The following is a 19,274-nucleotide window of genomic DNA, read 5'->3' on the forward strand; positions in this document are numbered from 1 at the left end:
TGTCCATCACCAACTCCCGGAGTTCACTCAGATTAACGGCCATCGAGTCCGTGATTCCATCCAGCCATCTCATCCTCGGTCGTCCCCTTCTCCTCCTTGCCCCCAATCCCTCCCAGCATCACAGTCTTTTCCAATGAGTCAACTCTTCTCATGAGGTGGCCAAAGTACAGGAGCTTCAGCTTCAGCATCATTCCTTCCAAAGAAATCCCAGGGTTGATCTCCTTCAGAATGGACTGATTGGATCTCCTTGCAGTTCAAGAGACTCTCAAGAGTTTTCTCCAACACCACAGTTCAAAAGCATCAGTTCTTCGGCACTCAGCTTTCTTCACAGTCCAACTTTCACATCCATACATGACCACAGGAAAAACCACTAGATGGACCTTAGTCGGAAAAGCAATGTCTCTGCTTTTGAATATACTATCTAGGTTGGTCATAACTTGTCTTCTAAGGAGTAAGCATCTTTTAATTTCATGGCTGCAGTCACCATCTGCAGTGATTTGGGAGCCCCCCAAAATAAAGCCTGATACTGTTTCTACTGTTTCCCCATCTATTTGCCATGAAGTGATTGGACCGGATGCCATGATCTTCGTTTTGTGAATGTTGAGCTTTAAGCCAACTTTTTCGCTCTCCTCTCTCACTTTCATCAAGAGGCTTTTTAGATCCTCTTCACTTTCTCCCATAAGGGTGGTGTCATCTGCATATCTGAGGTTATTGATATTTCTCCTGGCAATCTTGATTTCAGCTTGTGCTTCTTCCAGCCCAGTGTTTCTCATGATGTACTCTGCATATTAGTTAAAAAAGCAGGGTGACAATATACAGCTTTGACGTACTCCTTTCCCTATTTGGAACCAGTCTGTTGTTCCATGTCCAGTTCTAACTGTTGCTTCCTGACCTGCATACAGATTTCTCAAGAGGAAGGTTAGGTGGTCTGGTATTCCCATCTCTTGAAGAATTTTCCACAGTTTATTGTGATCCACACAGTCAAAGTCTTTGGCAGTCAATAAAGCAGAAATAGATGTTTTTCTGGAACTCTCTTGCTTTTTCCATGATCCAGTGGATGTTGGCAATTTGATCTCTGGTTCCTCTGCCTTTTCTAAAACCAGCTTGAACTTCTGGGAGTTCATGGTTCATGTATTGCTGAAGCCTGGCTTGGAGAGTTTTGAGCATTACTTTACTAGCATGTGAAAAAAAAGTGAAATCGCTCAGTCGTGTCCGACTCTTTGCGACCCCATGGGCTGTTGCCTACCAGGTTCCTCTGTCCATGGGATTTTCCAGGCAATAGTCCTGGAATGGATTGCCATTTCCTTCTCCAGGGTATCTTCCCAACCCAGGGATCGAACCCAGGTCTCCCACATTGTAGACAGACTCTTTACCATCTGAGCCACCAGGGAAGTATGTGAGATGAATGCAATTGTATGGTAGTTTGAGCATTCTTTGGCATTGCCTTTCTTTGGAATTGGAATGAAAACTGATCTTTTCCAGTCCTGTGGCCACCGCTGAGTTTTCCAAATTTGCTGGCATATTGAGTGCAGCACTTTCACAGCATCATCTTTCAGGATTTGAAATAGCTCAACTGGAATTCCATCACCTCCACTAGCTTTGTTCGTAGTGATAATTTCTAAGTCCCACTTGACTTCACATTCCAGGATGTCTGGCTCTAGATTAGTGATCACATCATCATGATTATCTGGGTCGTGAAGATCTTTTTGGTACAGTTCTTCCATGTATTCTTGCCACCTCTTCTTAATATCTTCTGCGTCTGTTAGGTCCATAACATTTCTGTCCTTTATCAAGCCCATCTTTGCATGAAATTGTTCCCTTGGTATCTCTAATTTTCTTGAAGAGATCTCTAGTCTTTCGCATTCTGTTGTTTTCCTCTATTTCTTTGCATTGATTGCTGAAGAAGGCTTTCTTATCTCTTCTTACTATTCTTTGGAACTCTGCATTCAGATGCTTATATCTTTCCTTTTCTCCTTTGCTTTTCGCCTCTCTTCTTTTCACAGCTATTTGTAAGGCCTCCCCAGACAGCCGTAGTCCCCACAAAATGATGAAAGCTTTGGATGACATATTCCCAGCACCCACAAGACTGGTTACTCATTCATGAATTTTGACTTAGAGATGCATGTCCTGTTTCCAAGGGCCTACATTCCTACCCTCGGTTAACTATAAAATTGTCCCCATGGCCCCTTGGTGGTGCAGAGAGCAGCTACAAATGCTTCAGAATACTTGTCCACCCAATCCAGATCCTACCCTGTAAGTTACCTATAAGAAACTGATCCATTGACTATAATGAACTACCTGCCTTATTTTTCAGCCTCAAGATGCTTCTTGAGTGGGTGCATTTGCTCCTCCCTCTGTCCTTCAATACACACACACACACACTCACTCACTCACTCACTCACATACACACAAAGTAACAGTTTCTATAATGAAAAAAGATAAAATATTCCAGGCCCACCAGGAATAAAATGGAACTCAGAGTGAATCTACCACCAAATTTCAAAATTCATACCCAAATACCACTAAAAACTAGCAGGAAAAAAAACTGGCATTATTAGACCAAAAACTATTTTCTAAGACTATACATTAAAATGTTTCCCAGGTGGCATAGTCAGTAAAGAATCCACTTGCCAATTTAGGAGATACAAGAGACTCAGATTCAATATCTGGGTCAGGAAGATGATCTGGAATAGGGAATGGCAAGCCACTCCAATATTCTTGCCTGGGAAATCTCATCGACATAAGAGCCTGGTGAGCTATATAGTTCATGGAGTTGCAAAGAGTCAGACACAACTGAGCTAGTTTGTGGTGGTACATATCTAAAAAATGTCTGAGCCACATGAAAACATCATTTACCAAGTCCCTAAACACTTCAGAGGAGGGAAAGAGCCTGTTGTACTTGGGCCAGAAGGAAAAGACAATGAGTTCCAATTAATATTTCTGAGTTAGCCACATGGAAAGCCAAATGAATAATGCCAACATAACCTTGAATACCTTGATACTGAATCATTTGCCTTGGAAATGAAGAGACCATTCTGTTGCAGCAATACATGAACCGTGAACTTCCAGATGTTCAAGCTGGTTTTAGAAAGGCAGAGGAACCAGAGATCAAATTGCCAACATCTGCTGGATCATCAAAAAAGCAAGAGAGTTCCAGAAAAACATCTATTTCTGCTTTATTGACTATGCCAAAGACTTTGTGTGGATCACAATAAACTGTGGAATATTCTGAAAGAGATGGGTATATCAGACCATCTGACCTGCTTCCTGAGAAACATGTATGCAGGTCAGGAAGCAACAGTTGGAACTGGACATGGAACAACAGACTGGTTCCAAATAGGAAAAGCAGTACATCAAGGCTGTATATTGTCACCCTGCTTATTTAACTTATATGTAGAGTACACCATCATGAGAAAAGCTAGGCTGAGGAAGCACAAGCTGGAATCAAGATTTCCAGGAAAAATATCAATAACCTTAGATATGCAGATGACACCACCCTTATGGCAGAAAGTGAAGAAGAACTAAAGAGCCTCTTGATGAAAATGAAAGAGGAGAATGAAAAAGCTGGCTTAAAGCTCAACATTCAGAAAACTAAGATCATGGCATCTGATCCCATCACTTCATGGCAAATAGATGGGGAAACAGTGGAAACAATGAGACTTTATTTTGGGGGGGTTCCAAAATCACTGGAGATGGTGACTGCAGCCATGAAATAAAAGATGCTTACTCCTTGGAAGTAAAGTTATGACCAACCTAGACAGCATATTCAAAAGCAGAGACATTACTTTGCCAAGAAATGTCCGTCTAGTCAAGGCTATGGTTTTTCCAGTGTTCATGTATGGATGTGAGAGTTGGACTATAAAGAAAGCTGAGCGCTGAAGAATTGATTCTTTTGAACTGTGGTGTTGGAGAATATTCTTGAGAGTCCCTTGGACTGCAAGGAGATCCAACCAGTCCATCCTAAAGGAGATCAGTCCTGGGTATTCATTGGAAGGACTGATGTTGAAGCTGAAATTTCAATACTTTGGCCACCTGATGCACAGAGCTGACTCATTTGAAGAAACCCTGATGCTGGAAAGATTGAGGGCAGGAGAAGGGGACGACAGAGGATGAGGTTGAATGGCATCACCGACTCAATGAACATGAGTTTGGGTGGACTCCAGGAGTTCGTGATGGACAGGGAGGCCTGGCGTGCTGTGGTTCATGGGGTCACAAAGAGTCGGACATGACTGAGCGACTGAACAACTGAACTGAACCTTGAATACTACAATTAACAGTTTCCCATTCCCCTCAAACCCACTACATCCGCACTGAACCACTGTTCCGGCATGCATCTGCGATCTTGTTTAGAGCTGCTTTCTTTTAGGAAGTTTTTTATGACCTTGGAAAAATATGTTATCTGAATATATGCAATTGTAGTGCACTGTAGTATATGCTTCAGGAAGCAACAAATCAATTTTGACATAGTATTTGCACCATGAAAAAATCACATCGTATGTTCTCTGTTTTTTTAATTGGCTGAATGTTTCCTTTTAAATGTGTGTGCTCTGTATCAATTATTGACAGACAGCTTTGGTTGGCATATTTAGAAAAGGAAGAGTTTTAATCATAAAGAATTAAGTGGTAGCATGGTACTGAGCAAACAACATGCATTTTAAAGTCAGTCGTGTAGACAAGTTTTACTACTGAGTAATAGTTATGTTGTTCAGTTGCTAAGTTGTGTCCGACTCTGTGACCCCATGGACTGTAGTCTGCCAGGCTCCTCTGTCCCTGGGATTTCCAAGCAAGAATACTGGAGTGGGTTGCCATTTCCTTCTCCAGGGGATCTCCCCAACCCAGGGATTGAACTCAAGTCTCCTGCATTAGCAGGTGGATTCTTCACCACTGAGCCACCTGGGAAGCCCTCATAATAGGGCTTTTCAGTTAATTGAGCTTTTTAAATTCACTTTTCTGAATCTGGAGTTCCTCACTGGTAAAGACAGATGAAAACATTTATCTCTATCTTATGAGGTTATTTAGAAATTTATGTACTATTTTGTGTTAATACATACATATACACAACTCCCTAATTCAATTAGGGTTATCTCCCTCACCTTCCTTCTTTTTTATTAAACACACACACTCCGCTATATAGTTATTACCAATTTACAGAGAATTAGAATAAAAGATATTTAAAACCATGCTTAGTTTAACAAGATCTTCCTTTAGTGATTAAAAAATTCAATATTACATAATGCTTCATGGCTATTTTTCCAGTCATAAATTATCATTGCATTGTAGATGAGAGGAAGAGCATTTTTAATAACAGGATATTTCGAGTAATAAAGGTGAAATAGCTAAGAGCTTGCTTTAATAAGTAACCAGAAACAAAGACCCTGCCTTCACTTTCTTCCTGAAATCCCCCTTAGCATCTCACTAAGAACAGTGCATGCCACGGGAGGGACCCCTCCAACACTTCCATTTACTAACTGCTTTATTCACAATTTCCAGTATTTCAACCATCCTCCAAACGAAGCAATACCTTTCTCTTAGACCTAAATACAAGCTGGGTTTCTACTGAGCCTCAAGCAATACACTGCTAATAGAAAAGACTTTTACAGCTCAGTGTCACTTGCAAACAGACTGTTTCTGCCCTAGACCTTAGGTATGCAGAGTGCATAGGGAACTCTCTTGCCTGCCATCTCCTCTTCCTTCATTACCATGCCGGCAATGCACAGTTCCCTGCCTCCACCGTCTCTGCCATATTCTGCCTTCACAATACAAGTATCTTAAAGATGCTGATGGCACTCTTGGCTAGAAAAACACTAGATACAAGGAAACTCCTATAATATTTCAGGCTTCTATTTCATCTCATCATTTTAATATACTAAGAAGAAAGGAAAGAGGACGTAGAGATAAACAACAGAAGCTGAGCTATTCTGAAATGACACCATTCAATGTAAAGTTCAGTTAGAAAGGGAGGGTATTTAAGTGCGGTATCTTTCCAAAAAGTGTGTGTTTTTTTTAATGACCTGAGAAAGTATATAACTGGGCTTGCATCAAATGCAGCAATGTTCCTCTACAGAAAGACTCTGTAGCTCTTTGTCTTTGTATCTCTCTCTGTGTGTCTCTATCACTATATCTTCTCTTTCTTTGTCTCTCCTTTTTCTTTCCTCTTCTCTCCTCACCCCCACTCCTCTTTGTTTTCCTTTACCTTGAGTGAACAATAAAAAACCGCTGAAAAGACATTTAGAAGCAAGCCATGGATGTCAAAAAGCCCTGTATAAGAGAAATTCAGTTTTCCCCAGGAGACTAGACAGATCAAAAAGTCCAAAGCAAATTAGAAAATATGAGGATAAAATTAAGGCTTTCTAAGTGAAAAGCAAAAATTAGTTCATTAAGAGTTCTGGGGCCATCTGACGTCCCAAAGATCTAGGGAAGGACAGAATTAACTCTGATGCATCAATTTAATTTATTAAGTATAAAATGTTTGAACAGCAAAGTAGTCCACAATGAATGATTAGAGGTGTCTTCCAAAAGTGAAAAAGGGTAAACAAAGCTAGACTAAATAATGGTCAACAATGGTTGAGAACTGCTTGAGAACAATAATTTGTATATCTGTGCTTGCCTTAACTCTAATAGAGATCTATATTTCAACTAAGAATCAAATAAAACCCACAATATGATATTATCAAAGAGCTATATTTATATAGAAAAAGCTACCAGTGACTGATGGATGACCTCTCTATTTCTTTTCTTTTGAGTATCTACGTAAGTTCCTTGAAGGAAGCATAGTTGGCAAATACTCTCCAGTTCATCCCTCTCCCTGGTATGGAAAGCCCAAACTTTAAAGGGACCACAATGTTCTCTTACATAAGTTACGGAAAAAATGCAAACATCAGTAAAGTGGCATATATATCAAAATGCACAGTAATGATCTATATGGGGAAAGAATCTAAGAAAGAGTGGATATATATATATGTATAACTGACTCACTTTGCTGTACACAACACTGTAAATCAACCATACTCCAATAATTTTTTAAAATGCATACTCCTGCCTAGCTTAAGGAGTACTTTAAAAAATATGAAAGTATCTTGGAAGTTAACAAAAAAAACCAATGATGTCAAGGAGACTTAAACTATTATTACAGACCTTACAAACACTGTAGAAAAGGGTATTTATTTCCTAATAATGTAGTTATGCCAGGAGTTTTGATTCTGATGGCAGAAGGAGAAAAGAAATTCATGAAAATAACAGAACTCAGCCAAGTTTAGATTATCAAGCGTGTGATTGTTTTGTCTCTTTTCTCTCATTTTCTCAATCATCTTGTATTTTCATTGTTCCCACTGCCTCTAAAACAGAGAAAGACAAAAGAAGGCAATTCTGTATATCGCTTTTATAGGTTTGTATGGCAGGTACTTGAAATTATGACCAAGGTTCTCATATTATTTATAAAATTTACCCATTTTCTCCCTGTCCCTCAAAAATAAATGAACGATTGCAACACCCAGTGGATTTTAGAATAAAGCAAACTTTGGGTTTTTGTTTTTTTAATTGAGGATAGAAGTATATTTTGTTTTCTAAAGAAATTCATCTATTAAATACAAAAGCTGTTTTAAAAATAGTGAAATAAAATGGGTTATGATTGGCCCAGTAGTGAGTCGGTGGTAATCAGATGGTGATTTGGTTCATCTAAATATGGTAGAAACAAATGTTAAGGGCTGAGGGGTGGGATGGGCCTGCAGAAACAAAGGTGATTCAAAGGGCAGAAGAAAGTCTTATAAGCCAGACATTGTCACTGAGAACCATGTATACTCACGTATTCCCTACAAAAATAGTGTCCTCTTTTAATTCATACATGTGAAGGAAAAATCAGGTCATTTTTCTAAACATAGAATTATCACTGCATTACAAGAAGCCTTTCCAGAGAATTTATAACTGCAAAGTCAGCATCACACCAATAAATTGTGGTATCCTAATATCTTTTCAATACCCACCCTTGGGAAGTACAAGTAACTAAACATAAACATCAGTCTTTCAAAGCATTAAAAAAAAAAAGAGAAAAGAAAAGAAAACAAGGGTGAAGATAGCTGCTCCCAAGAAGAAACATTTAAAGGACATCAGGGTGAGTGTTATAATTCCAATGACCTTTAGGTCTAAGAATAAAATGAAACTGTATTCTTCTCACATTCTCTAAATGTTTGGACTAAATTGCATAGAAACAAAATGTGTTCAGGATGACCAGCCATGAGCAACAGAGATAGGACTGAATGTCACAAGTACACCCAAGTAAGGAGTTTTTCAAAAAGCTATTCAAATAATATGAGACCATGGGAGCTGGCAACAAATTGAATATTTGCCCCAAACTGAAGGAACCATTGCTTGGCACTAAAATACAATAGATCCTTGTAGAAGAAAAACAACAACAAAGAACCGCCCAAGTGTATCTAAAGTACATTAAACAAAAATATTTTCTTCACTTGCAGGGATTCCTGTCCTCCACAATCTGTTCCCAACCTACCTTTCCAGCTTGGCTTCTAAACACCTTCACACTATCCCTTCAGCCAAACTGAACTATTCTGTTCCCAAATAAGAAATGTATTTTCTCCTAGAAAAGAGCAGTTGTTCTTTGATTGAGAAATCTTCAATACTGCCCTACAGGATTAATAACTTTCTCTGCTCTCTCATGCAATTTTGTTTGGTATTTTTTTTCTCTTCTTTCTCTCAGACTTGACCGTAAGATTCTTACAATAAGAACTCTTCATTATTTACCCTGGATTCTAACAATATTAAATGGTCAAACACATGATATTTAGAATAAAGTGAAATCACTGTAAGATAAATATTTGTCATTAGAAATAATTAAATAATAGGAATGGTGTATCTTGGATATGTCCATGGTTTATTGTAAGACCCACAATGTTCTTTAATAAAAAAGCAATAATGAAGAACTGGTTGAGATTTTGCTATTGTCAGTTGGTTTAGTTGGCTGGATGGTTAGGTTTGCTGTTGCTAATCGGTTGGTTGCTTTGGTTTATATGTAAGGACACAGAGAAACAGCATGATTAAATGACCTTAATGTCATTAAACAGCTCATTAAGCTAAACAGTCAGATCTTGAATCAATATCTTGATTCCTGCTAAGCCACAATGCTACATAGTGTAATTCATTTCCAATAAGTCACACTATTATTTCCACTCGGCAAATTTCTTAAAAATAATGATAAAAACATCAGGGAATCTTACCTCTGTTAGCATAAGAAAGCCCTAAGGTTAGGCAATGTGGTATAAAAGAAAGAGCTTGGCTTTTGGAGGAAAGATGGCCTTTGAAACCCTATCAGAAGTACTGCTAACTGAGGCCAACCCCACACTCCCCTCTCACCTTTTCCTCCCTACTCGCCCCCTACCCCAGCTCTATATTTCCTAATTTATAAGAGGGTTGTAAGAATTTCTACACCCCACCCCCATCACAGTGTTTTCTGTGAAACTAATGATAATGTGTGAAAAATCTAGCCCTGCACCTGGCACACAGTCAACAGTTTGTTGACTCTGAAATAAAAAGCTGTATTCAAAGATGTGAGTGTGTGTGTATGCGCGCGCACGCATGCGTGTGCATTTGGGGAAGAAAATTCATTGCTATCATTTTTCATATGGTCTGCAGCAAATAATTTTGAGATAGCAGCATTTTTCAAATTCATCAGATTATACATGGTACCATTCTAACTACCTCCCCAACTTGGAATCACAATTTCTGAATATTTATTTCTACTCTAAAGGTGGCTTTAACAGTTCAACTTTCTAACATGCTGCCAAAGAAACACACCAAAAGAGAAGTGTGTGACAAATCAGTTTGCTTTTAGAACCTTGCAAAGGAGAGCTTCTTTGCATATAATATTGGAAATATTTAATTGCATGGTAAGCAAAAATGGAAATATTGAGTCTTGAGCTTACATTACAGTGATTTTCTTCCTTGTGGGTAGAAAACATCTCAAATGAGGGGGAAGAGGGAGTAAAAATAATTCTCATGTATTAATTAAAAAACATAACAATCTATTACAGGGTGGTCCTTTAACAGTTAGCAAAACTCATGATCCCTGGGATCTTAATATATTTTTCTAAATTATTTATATGCTAGTAGAGTCCAAGGGGAATGTATTTAGTAAAAATAATATCTATCTTAGGAACTGAGGAAATAGCTGCTGTCACAGTTTTGTTAAGTACTAGCTGTATGACTTTGGATAGCTCTCAGCCACTCTGATTCTAATTTTCTGACCCCTAATAGGGAGTTAAAATACCTTGACTGCTGTGTTTTGGGTGTGAGAACTAAATGACAAAGAATATGTAAAATTCAAATCAAACTTTATTTCAGCAAAGGGAGCTTTATTATCACCTCTATAACTGTAACATTATAATTATATTATCACTACTAAAATCTTTCAAGCTTTAATTCCTTAAAAGAGAGTAAATACTGATTTTTGATTATTTGCTTTTATTACTATCAGAAATGAAATGTTGATTCCACACTCCCCAGTGAAGATGGAAATCACAGTACTGCTATAGAAAGACTATGCTTTCTAGTCAGAATTGTGTGCCTTAAAGTCCAGTTGACTGTATTTGAAATGCTCCACATAGAAATAAAACTGTTGTGTCATTGTGATTTCTTTTTAAAATTTGGGACTTTCCTTTAGAGAAGGGCCCACACGAAGGAGTCCAGAGGAACAAGATAAAACAAATATCACAAGCATGTACAGAGCTTTAGGGTTTTCAAGATACCGCTCTTTGTTCACATCAATCCTGTGGTTCCGTTAACGTGGGTACCTGAAGCACAGGAAGGGCCTTTGAAAGCCTAACCAGCCTACTGTCATCTACTCTGTTGTAAAAGGCATGATGCAGGAGAGGTTGGTTCATCGGATCCCTTTTTCCCTCTCATAGCTCAGAGCCAGTTCCCCTTTTATTTTTGTCAATAACACTTACTTTTTGTTCCTCTCCTTCCAACTAGGAAGTGCATCACAGACACAGACACAATATACCTTTTCATAAGGAAGGCAAGTGAATATGGGCCAGATGGGCCGAGGGCATTACAACATGTTTCCTGCTCCCATGGTGACTCAATGGGGCTGGTATGAGAACGTATTTTATTCAAGAAATCAGCTTCCCTGGCAGAATTATGAGTCAGTTCCTGGGTAAAAAGCTCACTCTCCAACAACATCTGAGGGGGTGGTGGTGGGGGCTCCTTGGATGGATTACAGTAAAGGTCATTCAGAAAAGCAACACTGCCAGGACCAGTGGGGAGGCACCAGCCCTAATGAGCCACTACCTCCTGAGAATTCATTGATCTCTAACAAGGTTAACAAGGTCATTTTTCCATTTCCCTTCAAGGTGAGGACATAAAACTACATTGATGAATTGCTAGTATGAATACAAACAAGTTCTATTATAAACTTTATAATTGACCAATTATATAGTTGACCAACTTGGGCAAAAAAAAAAAATGTGAAGGGACAGTTTTTCATTCATTTTATATATATATTCCTACCTATACTTATCAATGCACTGGTCACAGCAAACACCCTCTTCCAACAACACAAGAGAAGACTCTACACATGGACATCAACAGATGGGTCAACACCGAAATCAGATTGATTATATTCTTGGCAGCCAAAGATGGAGAATCTCTATACAGTCAACAAAAATAAGACCAGGAGCTGACTGTGGCTCAGATCATGAACTCCTTATTGCCAAATTCAGACTTAAGTTGAAGAAAGTAGGGAAAACCTCTAGACCATTCAGGTATGACCTAAATCAAATCCCATATGATTATATAGTGTAAGTGAGAAATAGATTTAAGGGACTAGATCTGATAGAGTACCTGATGAACTATGGACGGAGGTTTGTGACATTAAAGGAGACAGGGATCAAGAACATCCCTATGGAAAAGAAACGCAAAAAAGCAAAATGGCTGTCTGAGGAGGCCTTACAAACAGCTGGGAAAAGAAGAGAAGTGAAAAGCAAAGGAGGAAAGGAAAGATATAAGCATCTGAATGCAGAGTTCCAAAGAATAGCAAGAAGAGATAAAAAAGCCTTCCTCAGCGACCAATGCAAAGAAACAGAGGAAAACAACAGAATGGGAAAGACTAGAGATCTCTTCAAGAAAATTAGAGATACCAAGGGAATATTTCATGCAAAGAGGGCTCGATAAAGGACAGAAATGGTATGGACCTAACAGAAGCAGTAGATATTAAGAAGAGGTGGCAAGAATACACAGAAGAACTGTGTATCCAAGAACTTCATGATCCAGATAATCACAATGGTGTGATCACTCACCTAGAGCCAGACATCCCGGAATGTGAAGTCAAGTGAGCCTTAGAAAGCATCACTACGAACAAAGCTAGTGGAGGAGATGGAATTCCAGTTGAGCTGTTTCAAAGTCTGAAAGATGATGCTGTGAAAGTGTTGCACTCAATATGCCAGCAAATTTGGAAAACTCAGCCGTGGCCACAGGACTGGAAAAGGTCAGTTTTCATTCCAATTCCAAAGAAAGGCAATGCCAAAGAATGCTCAAACTACTGCACAATTGCACTCATCTCTCATGCTAGTAAAGCAATGCTCAAAATTCTTCAAGCCAGGCTTCAGCAATACATGAACCGTGAACTCTGTGACATTCAAGCTGGTTTTAGAAAAGGCAGAGGAACCAGAGATCAAATTGCCAACATCTGCTGGATCACTGAAAAAGCAAGAGAATTCCAGAAAAACATCTATTTCTGCTTTATTAACTATGCCAAAGCCTTTGACTGTGTGGATCACAATAAACTGTGGAAAATTCTGAAAGAGATGGGAATACCAGACCACCTGACCTGCCTCTTAAGAAACCTGTATGCAGGTCAGGAAGCAACAGTTAGAACTGGACGTGGAACAACGGACTGGTTCCAAATAGGAGTACGTCAAGGCTGTATATTGTCACCCTGATTATTTAACTTTTATGCAGAGTACATCACAAGAAACCCTGGGCGGGATGAAGCACAGCTGGAATCAAGATTGCCGGTAGAAATATCAATAACCTCAGATAGGCAGATGACACCACCCTTATGGCAGAAAGTGAAGAGGAACTCAAAAGCCTCTTGATGAAAGTGAAAGTGGAGAGTGAAAAAGTTGGCTTAAAGCTCAACATTCAGAAAACAAAGATCATGGCATCCGGTTCCATCACTTCATGGGTAATAGATGGGGAAACAGTGGAAACAGTGTCAGACCTTATTTTTGGGGGCTCCAAAATCACTGCAGATGATGCCTGCAGCCATGAAATTAAAAGACGCTTACTCCTTGGAAGAAAATTTATGACCAACCTAGGTAACATATTGAAAAGCAGAGACATTACTTTGCCAAGAAAGGTCCATCTAGTCAAGGCTATGGTTTTTCCAGTGGTCATGTATGGATATGAGAGTTGGACTGTGAAGAAAGCTGAGCGCCGAAGAATTGATGCTTTTGAACTGTGGTATTAGAGAAGACTCTTGAGAGTCCCCTGGACTGCAAGAAGATCCAACCAGTCCATTCTGAAGGAGATCAGCCCTGGGATTTCTTTGGAAGGAATGATGCTAAAGCTGAAACTCCAGTACTTTGGCCACCTCATGCAAAGTGTTGACTCATTGGAAAAGACTTTGATGCTGCAAGGGATGGGGGGCAGGAGGAGAAGGGGACGACAGAGAATGAGATGGCTGGAAGGCATCACTGACTCGGTGAACATGAATCTGAGTGAACTCCGGAAGTTGGTGATGGACTGGGTGTGCTGCGATTCATGGGGTTGCAAAAAGTCGGACATGACTGAGCAACTGAACTGAACTGAACTGTGGAAGAGAAAGAGAGAAAGAAAGAAAGGAGAGGAAAACAGAGATTGGAAAGGAAAAAGAACATGAAAAAGGAGGAGGAAAAAAGGATGAGAATGATTGACACAGTGACAAAAAATACTGAATGTTATGAGGAAAACTAAAGAAGGATAGAGGACTGGAGTGAGTGGCAGGATATTTTAGTTAAGATGGTTAAGGAAGGCCTCTGTAAGAAGATACCATTCAAGGACAGAACTAAATCAAATAAGAAACTACTATCGGGGTTATACTCAACATATTTAAAATCAGGACATCACAAAACTGGCCAGACAAATGGGACACTCAGTTAAGCAGGGTAGATGCTGGTTTCAACAGGCAGTAGAGCCCTATACTAGTGAATCCCAGCTGAATATCAGTCCTGCTTATAATATATCCTCTCCTCTGTAAAGCCCCTAAGGGCCAACAAGGTTAGAAGTTCTCTCTCCTTCTCTTGGCTTTGAGCTGTCCTCTGTCCAAGTTATACCCCTCTTTTAGTGCTATTTTTGGTTTCCAATAAAATGCCTTAAGTGGTATAGCAAAGCCAAAACACACACAGGAAAAATAATCAGGATAGTAGGAAGGCTCAAATTGATGCCACATGAAGAAAAGTTGAAGGTATATACGGGAGAACATGGCCATGGTTTGGTGACCCCTGTTAAACATCTCTGTTGGCCTCTCACATAGAAGAAGAATTAAAGCAATGATATTCAAAGTATGATCCATGATCATCAGGGAAATTATACATGGGAATGTTTTTCTTTAAATGAAGATAACTCAGTTCCTTGAATTAAAACTAGAGACTCATGGGATGAGGTATTTTCCATTTAAATCAAGCGGTTGAACCAAAGAAATGTATGGATGTGACTAAAAACAAATTTCAGTTATATGTAGTAATAAAATTTTCTAATAATGTGATCAGCCCAAAGACACAATGGGCCAAAATGAGATGATCACTAGTTAGAGATACCATCAAATAGTTCTGAGCAGTACTTCTACAGATGAGATGAGACCCACAAAGACAGACTGTCAAGTCCCCTGTAACTCTGATGTCATACGAACCATGTCCATGATAGCTGAGTTTGGTTATTTAAACTCAATAAATATTTTGGCTGCAACTTCTTATGTTCATGAAGTAACATCCAAAGAAAGAATGAACCTAATGATAGGTTCTTTCTTTCCTATGTGTGCTCTCTGTGTGCATAGTTGCTCAGCCATGTCCGACTTTCTGTGACCCTTTGGACTGTAGGCCTCCAGTCTCCTCTGTCCATGGGACTTTTCAGGCAAGAATACTGAAATGGATTGTCATTTCCTTCTCCAGGGGATCTTCCCAACTGAAGCACTGAACCTGTGTCTCTTGGGTCTCCTCCATTGCAGGAGTCATCAGAGCAAAACTCTATCTTTATTTATTTGTTTTTATAAGGTATCAATGGGCTGTTACCACCAAGGCTTTCTCCACCACTGGCTCAAGTTTGGAAAACAGAAGTCATGCACCATCACTGTCATTTCTTTTCCTATAGGACCTGAGGTAAGGGGAAGAAATATGATTCTAGTTGCCTTAGATGTGAAGGTGAAGATAAATGTCTATAATCAAACACACCAAACCAGTCCCCCCAGTGTACTTTGTCCCATAAAGACTAAAGATTTCAGCAATTCTTGCCACCATCAAAACTATATGATTCTGTCAAATATAAGATTTATATTACCACAGAAGTCAACGAAAATAAGCAACATTATGGTCTCAACCCATTTTCAGACATACGACATTACTCTATGTGTTATCTGCATCTTAACAGATTGTTAAAAGACGTTCACTTACCTGAGGCATCGCTTTGCAGGATCCCATAGAAGTACAGACTCATTACACACCACAGAAGTCCCATCCTGTCAATACAAATACAAAGGCAAGGAGAGTACTTATTACCCTCAAGTGCTTAAATAATACTAGTGCATATGTAGGCTGACTATCGACTAGAAACTGTTTTAAGACTTCTACAATATTAACACAAAAATATAATTATATTTATAATACATTTTTAATATTTATAAAAACTTACACAATCAAAATTATAACAATTTTACAATGTTAATATTGTCAGAACCAACCAGGCAGATAGGCTTTTTTTATATCTCCATATTACAGGTAAGAAAACAGAGACAAGTGTAAATAACATAAAAGATCCTTTGGCTACAAAAGGGTAACTGGTGCATCTAGCGTGTGCGTGCTCAGTCACGTCCAACTCTTTGCAACCCCATGGACTGTAGTCTGCCAGGCTCCTCTATCCATGAAATTTTCCAGGCAAGAATACTGGAGTAGGTTGCCATTCCCTTCTCCAGGGGATCTTCCTGAAGACCCAGGGATCAAACCCTCGTCTCTTGAGTCTCTTGCACTAACAGGCAGATTCTTTACCACTTGCAGCAGCTGGGAAGCCCCAGAAAGTGGTAGGGTGATGATTAAATTACAACAGCCTGGCCCTAGAATGGTCTCTTAATCACTGAACTCTGCCTACTTAAAAATAGTTTCTTTTAGATTTTTTTTTTTTCATCAGAGTTGAATTTCTGGCAGATAAGTTTGTTCTTCTTACCCTTCATCATATTGTCTTGGTTTATTTCCACTTGGAAATGTTTTATTATCTAGACACTTTTTCTTCTTAGTGAGGAACAGAAAGTCTAGAAATCCTAGATTCAGATTTGGTTTGCAGTCCAACATGCTCTGAATTTATCGTAAAGGGAAATGTATAACCTTCATGTCTTACTGATGCTCTTCTCTTCCTACTCAAGAGACAAATGACGCTGGATTCCAGTTTCTGTGATGTTTAGCCGTTCTGTTGGTAACCAGCTGAAACAGTTCACTAGCAAGAACGATGCCCTTTTATTTGGTTGTGTGATCTTTAATGCAGAAGGGCTAGAGGTATAACAACTCTGTTGACTATTTCCTTCCCCAGTACTCTAGACATATCTGGCCCCTGATAAAACCTCTGTGGGGTTATAAATACTGAAACCTGAATATTATTGAGAAATTCCATATCAAGGACCTCCACTCTCTATTTTGAACATAACAGCCATATGGGTGGGGGTAATTACAGAGGTCTTGGTAACTTGTCCAGATCATATTTCTACTAGGTGGCAGAGATGAGATTTATATCCACACCTGACAAACGACATCTATTATCCCAAATATTAGCCTATGTCATAAGTTTCACAGTAACACAGTAGTCTAAAAATCATAGAAGTATTTAATAAATAGGGTGACCTACTAACAGCATTTGAAATGCATTTATAAGAGTGCTACACTGAAACAAAAGGTATAAACCAGTACTGTTCAAGCCATCCAGAATGTGTGGTCATTTTAAAGGAGGATGCAAGTTTCATACACTTGTCACCTCTATTGGCCACACATCACCAAAAATCTCTATTGTGCTTCTTTCTTAGCATGATTGTACATGAGAGTCCCATGGAAAGCAAGGAGATCAAACCAGTCAATCTTAAAGGAAATCAACCCTGAATACTCTTTGGAAGGACTGATCCTGAAGCTGAAGCTTCAATACTTTAGCCACCTGACACGAAGAGCCAACTCACTGGAAAAGATACTGATGCTGGGAAAGATCGACAGCAGGAGGAAAAGGGCACAACAGAGGATGAGATGGTTGGATGGCATCACCGATTCATTGGGCATGAACTTGGGCAAACTACAGGAGATGGTGAGGGACAGGGAAGCTTGGCATACTGGACTTGTATAAGGTCCATGGAGTTGCAAAGAGTCAGACATGACTTGGCAACTGAACAACAGCAACATAAATCACAGGAGAGTTTATTATATCTTAAACAACATTTTATCTCAGAAATTAAATGTCTCTTAACACCACCATTCCCTTCTAATTCTTATACCATTACCTTAGGGAGTTTTCCTTTTGGCATTCTTTAATTCAATAAAACATGTATTGAACACTTTCTGTTTACAAGTCACTAGCCTATAATTGCAGAGACCTCTCTCAAGCAAGATGTAGGGCTTTCTCTAAAGGCACTTATCCCCAGTAGAGGAAATAAACCACATGCAAACCACTTCAGCATCATCAACTTTGAACAACAGACATGCAGAGGCACTGCAGGATGTTCAAAGATTTATCAGACGGAAGTTTGAGCACTAAGCAGAGTCTAACAGAAACTTAAAGTGTGTGCAAGAAATAGCTACAATACAAAGTAAAGTGATAAAAATAGACAGGAGCTGATAAGTGTTATTGAAGATTAGTAAAAGAAAGAGATTACTCCAGCTAAGGCAGTCAAAGAAGACTAAATAGAAGAGGTAGCTTTAAACTGAATGAAGTGGTTTGGAAATTTAGAATTGAGGCAGAAGGAAAGTGTCGGGGAAAGAAACTCACTGGAGAATAATGCTCAGAGGAAAGCATGGAACATAAATAGGAAATCGTCTATAAATAATTCAGTTTGACTCAAGCACAGGGTATTAGGGAAAGAACTATAAAAGATTTTGGTGGAAAGCATAGGGTTTTAGGATCAGAATATTGCAAGGTCTTGAACAGTAGGCTAAGAACTTGGGATTAATTTAAACAGCAAGGAGGGAATCACTGAAATTTTCTGATCAGAGGAATGATACGGTGATCAAATTATGCTGTATGGAGGTCATTCCTCAAGGCACACATTGGATGGGTTACCACTAAATTCTGTCTTGAAATCAACTTGATTCCTCAGTCGATCATCACAATAATTGTTATGCTTCTAGTTTTGTGTCATCCATAAACTTGATGAACATTCCACCTATGTCCTCATCCAAGACATCCATTAACAAAAGTAATTAATAATTCTGTTTAGTCCTTGTCAACAGAGAGCAAGTAGACATTTAATTGCTGATACAAGGCAAAGTAATCTCAGTTCCAATACTCAGATATGCTAAAGGATTCTAACCTCCCAAATTGTTTTTGGCTATTAAAACAAAAAAAGCCTCACACCTCTCTACTTTCACAGTTTGCCTGTTTATAAGCTGCTGAGTTCCTATGGCAACACTTTGAAGACATTCTAATTAGTGTGTGATTGAGAGCCTAAATTGATAATCCCAGGAGTAACTGGATTATGCTGGAGGCAACGAGTCAGGTTACCAAGGTAAACTTAAAATAACGTGTGGAAATACAAATCCAGGGTCAGTCCTGCCTTGTAATGCATCAGAATAAATCAGACTGAAAAGAAAATATGATTGTGCAGGCTGGTTTTAAAAGACTAAAGGTACCAATGATCTGAAATATTTCTGACAAGATTGATTCATTTAACACAGACTTGCACTCAGCCTCAGAAGTTTACTATTGTTACAAGTAATACAATTTTTTTATTTTATTTTATTTTATTTTTGGCTGCACTGCAGCATGCAGAACTTCCCAGACCAGAGATCGAACCTGCCACACCCCCTGCAGTGGAAGGCTGGAATCTTAAC

The 19,274-nt window shown here is 39.0% G+C and overlaps 1 protein-coding gene across 2 annotated transcripts in view; it reads right to left on the minus strand.

Moving 5' to 3' along the window:
• The window catches only part of IL1RAP (interleukin 1 receptor accessory protein), a 154,007-nt gene that overhangs the window by 83,109 nt on the left and 51,624 nt on the right, over positions 1-19,274 (minus strand). For both annotated transcript variants that reach the window (XM_005675119.3, XM_005675120.3), the window contains exon 2: positions 15,654-15,718. In XM_005675119.3, coding sequence (XP_005675176.1) covers positions 15,654-15,717 — 64 coding nt within the window. In that variant the 5' untranslated portion in view covers position 15,718. The remainder of the gene's footprint in view (positions 1-15,653; positions 15,719-19,274) is intronic.

The sequence above is a fragment of the Capra hircus genome, chromosome 1 (assembly GCF_001704415.2).
Source record: "Capra hircus breed San Clemente chromosome 1, ASM170441v1, whole genome shotgun sequence".
NCBI classification, from domain to species: Eukaryota; Metazoa; Chordata; class Mammalia; order Artiodactyla; family Bovidae; genus Capra; species Capra hircus.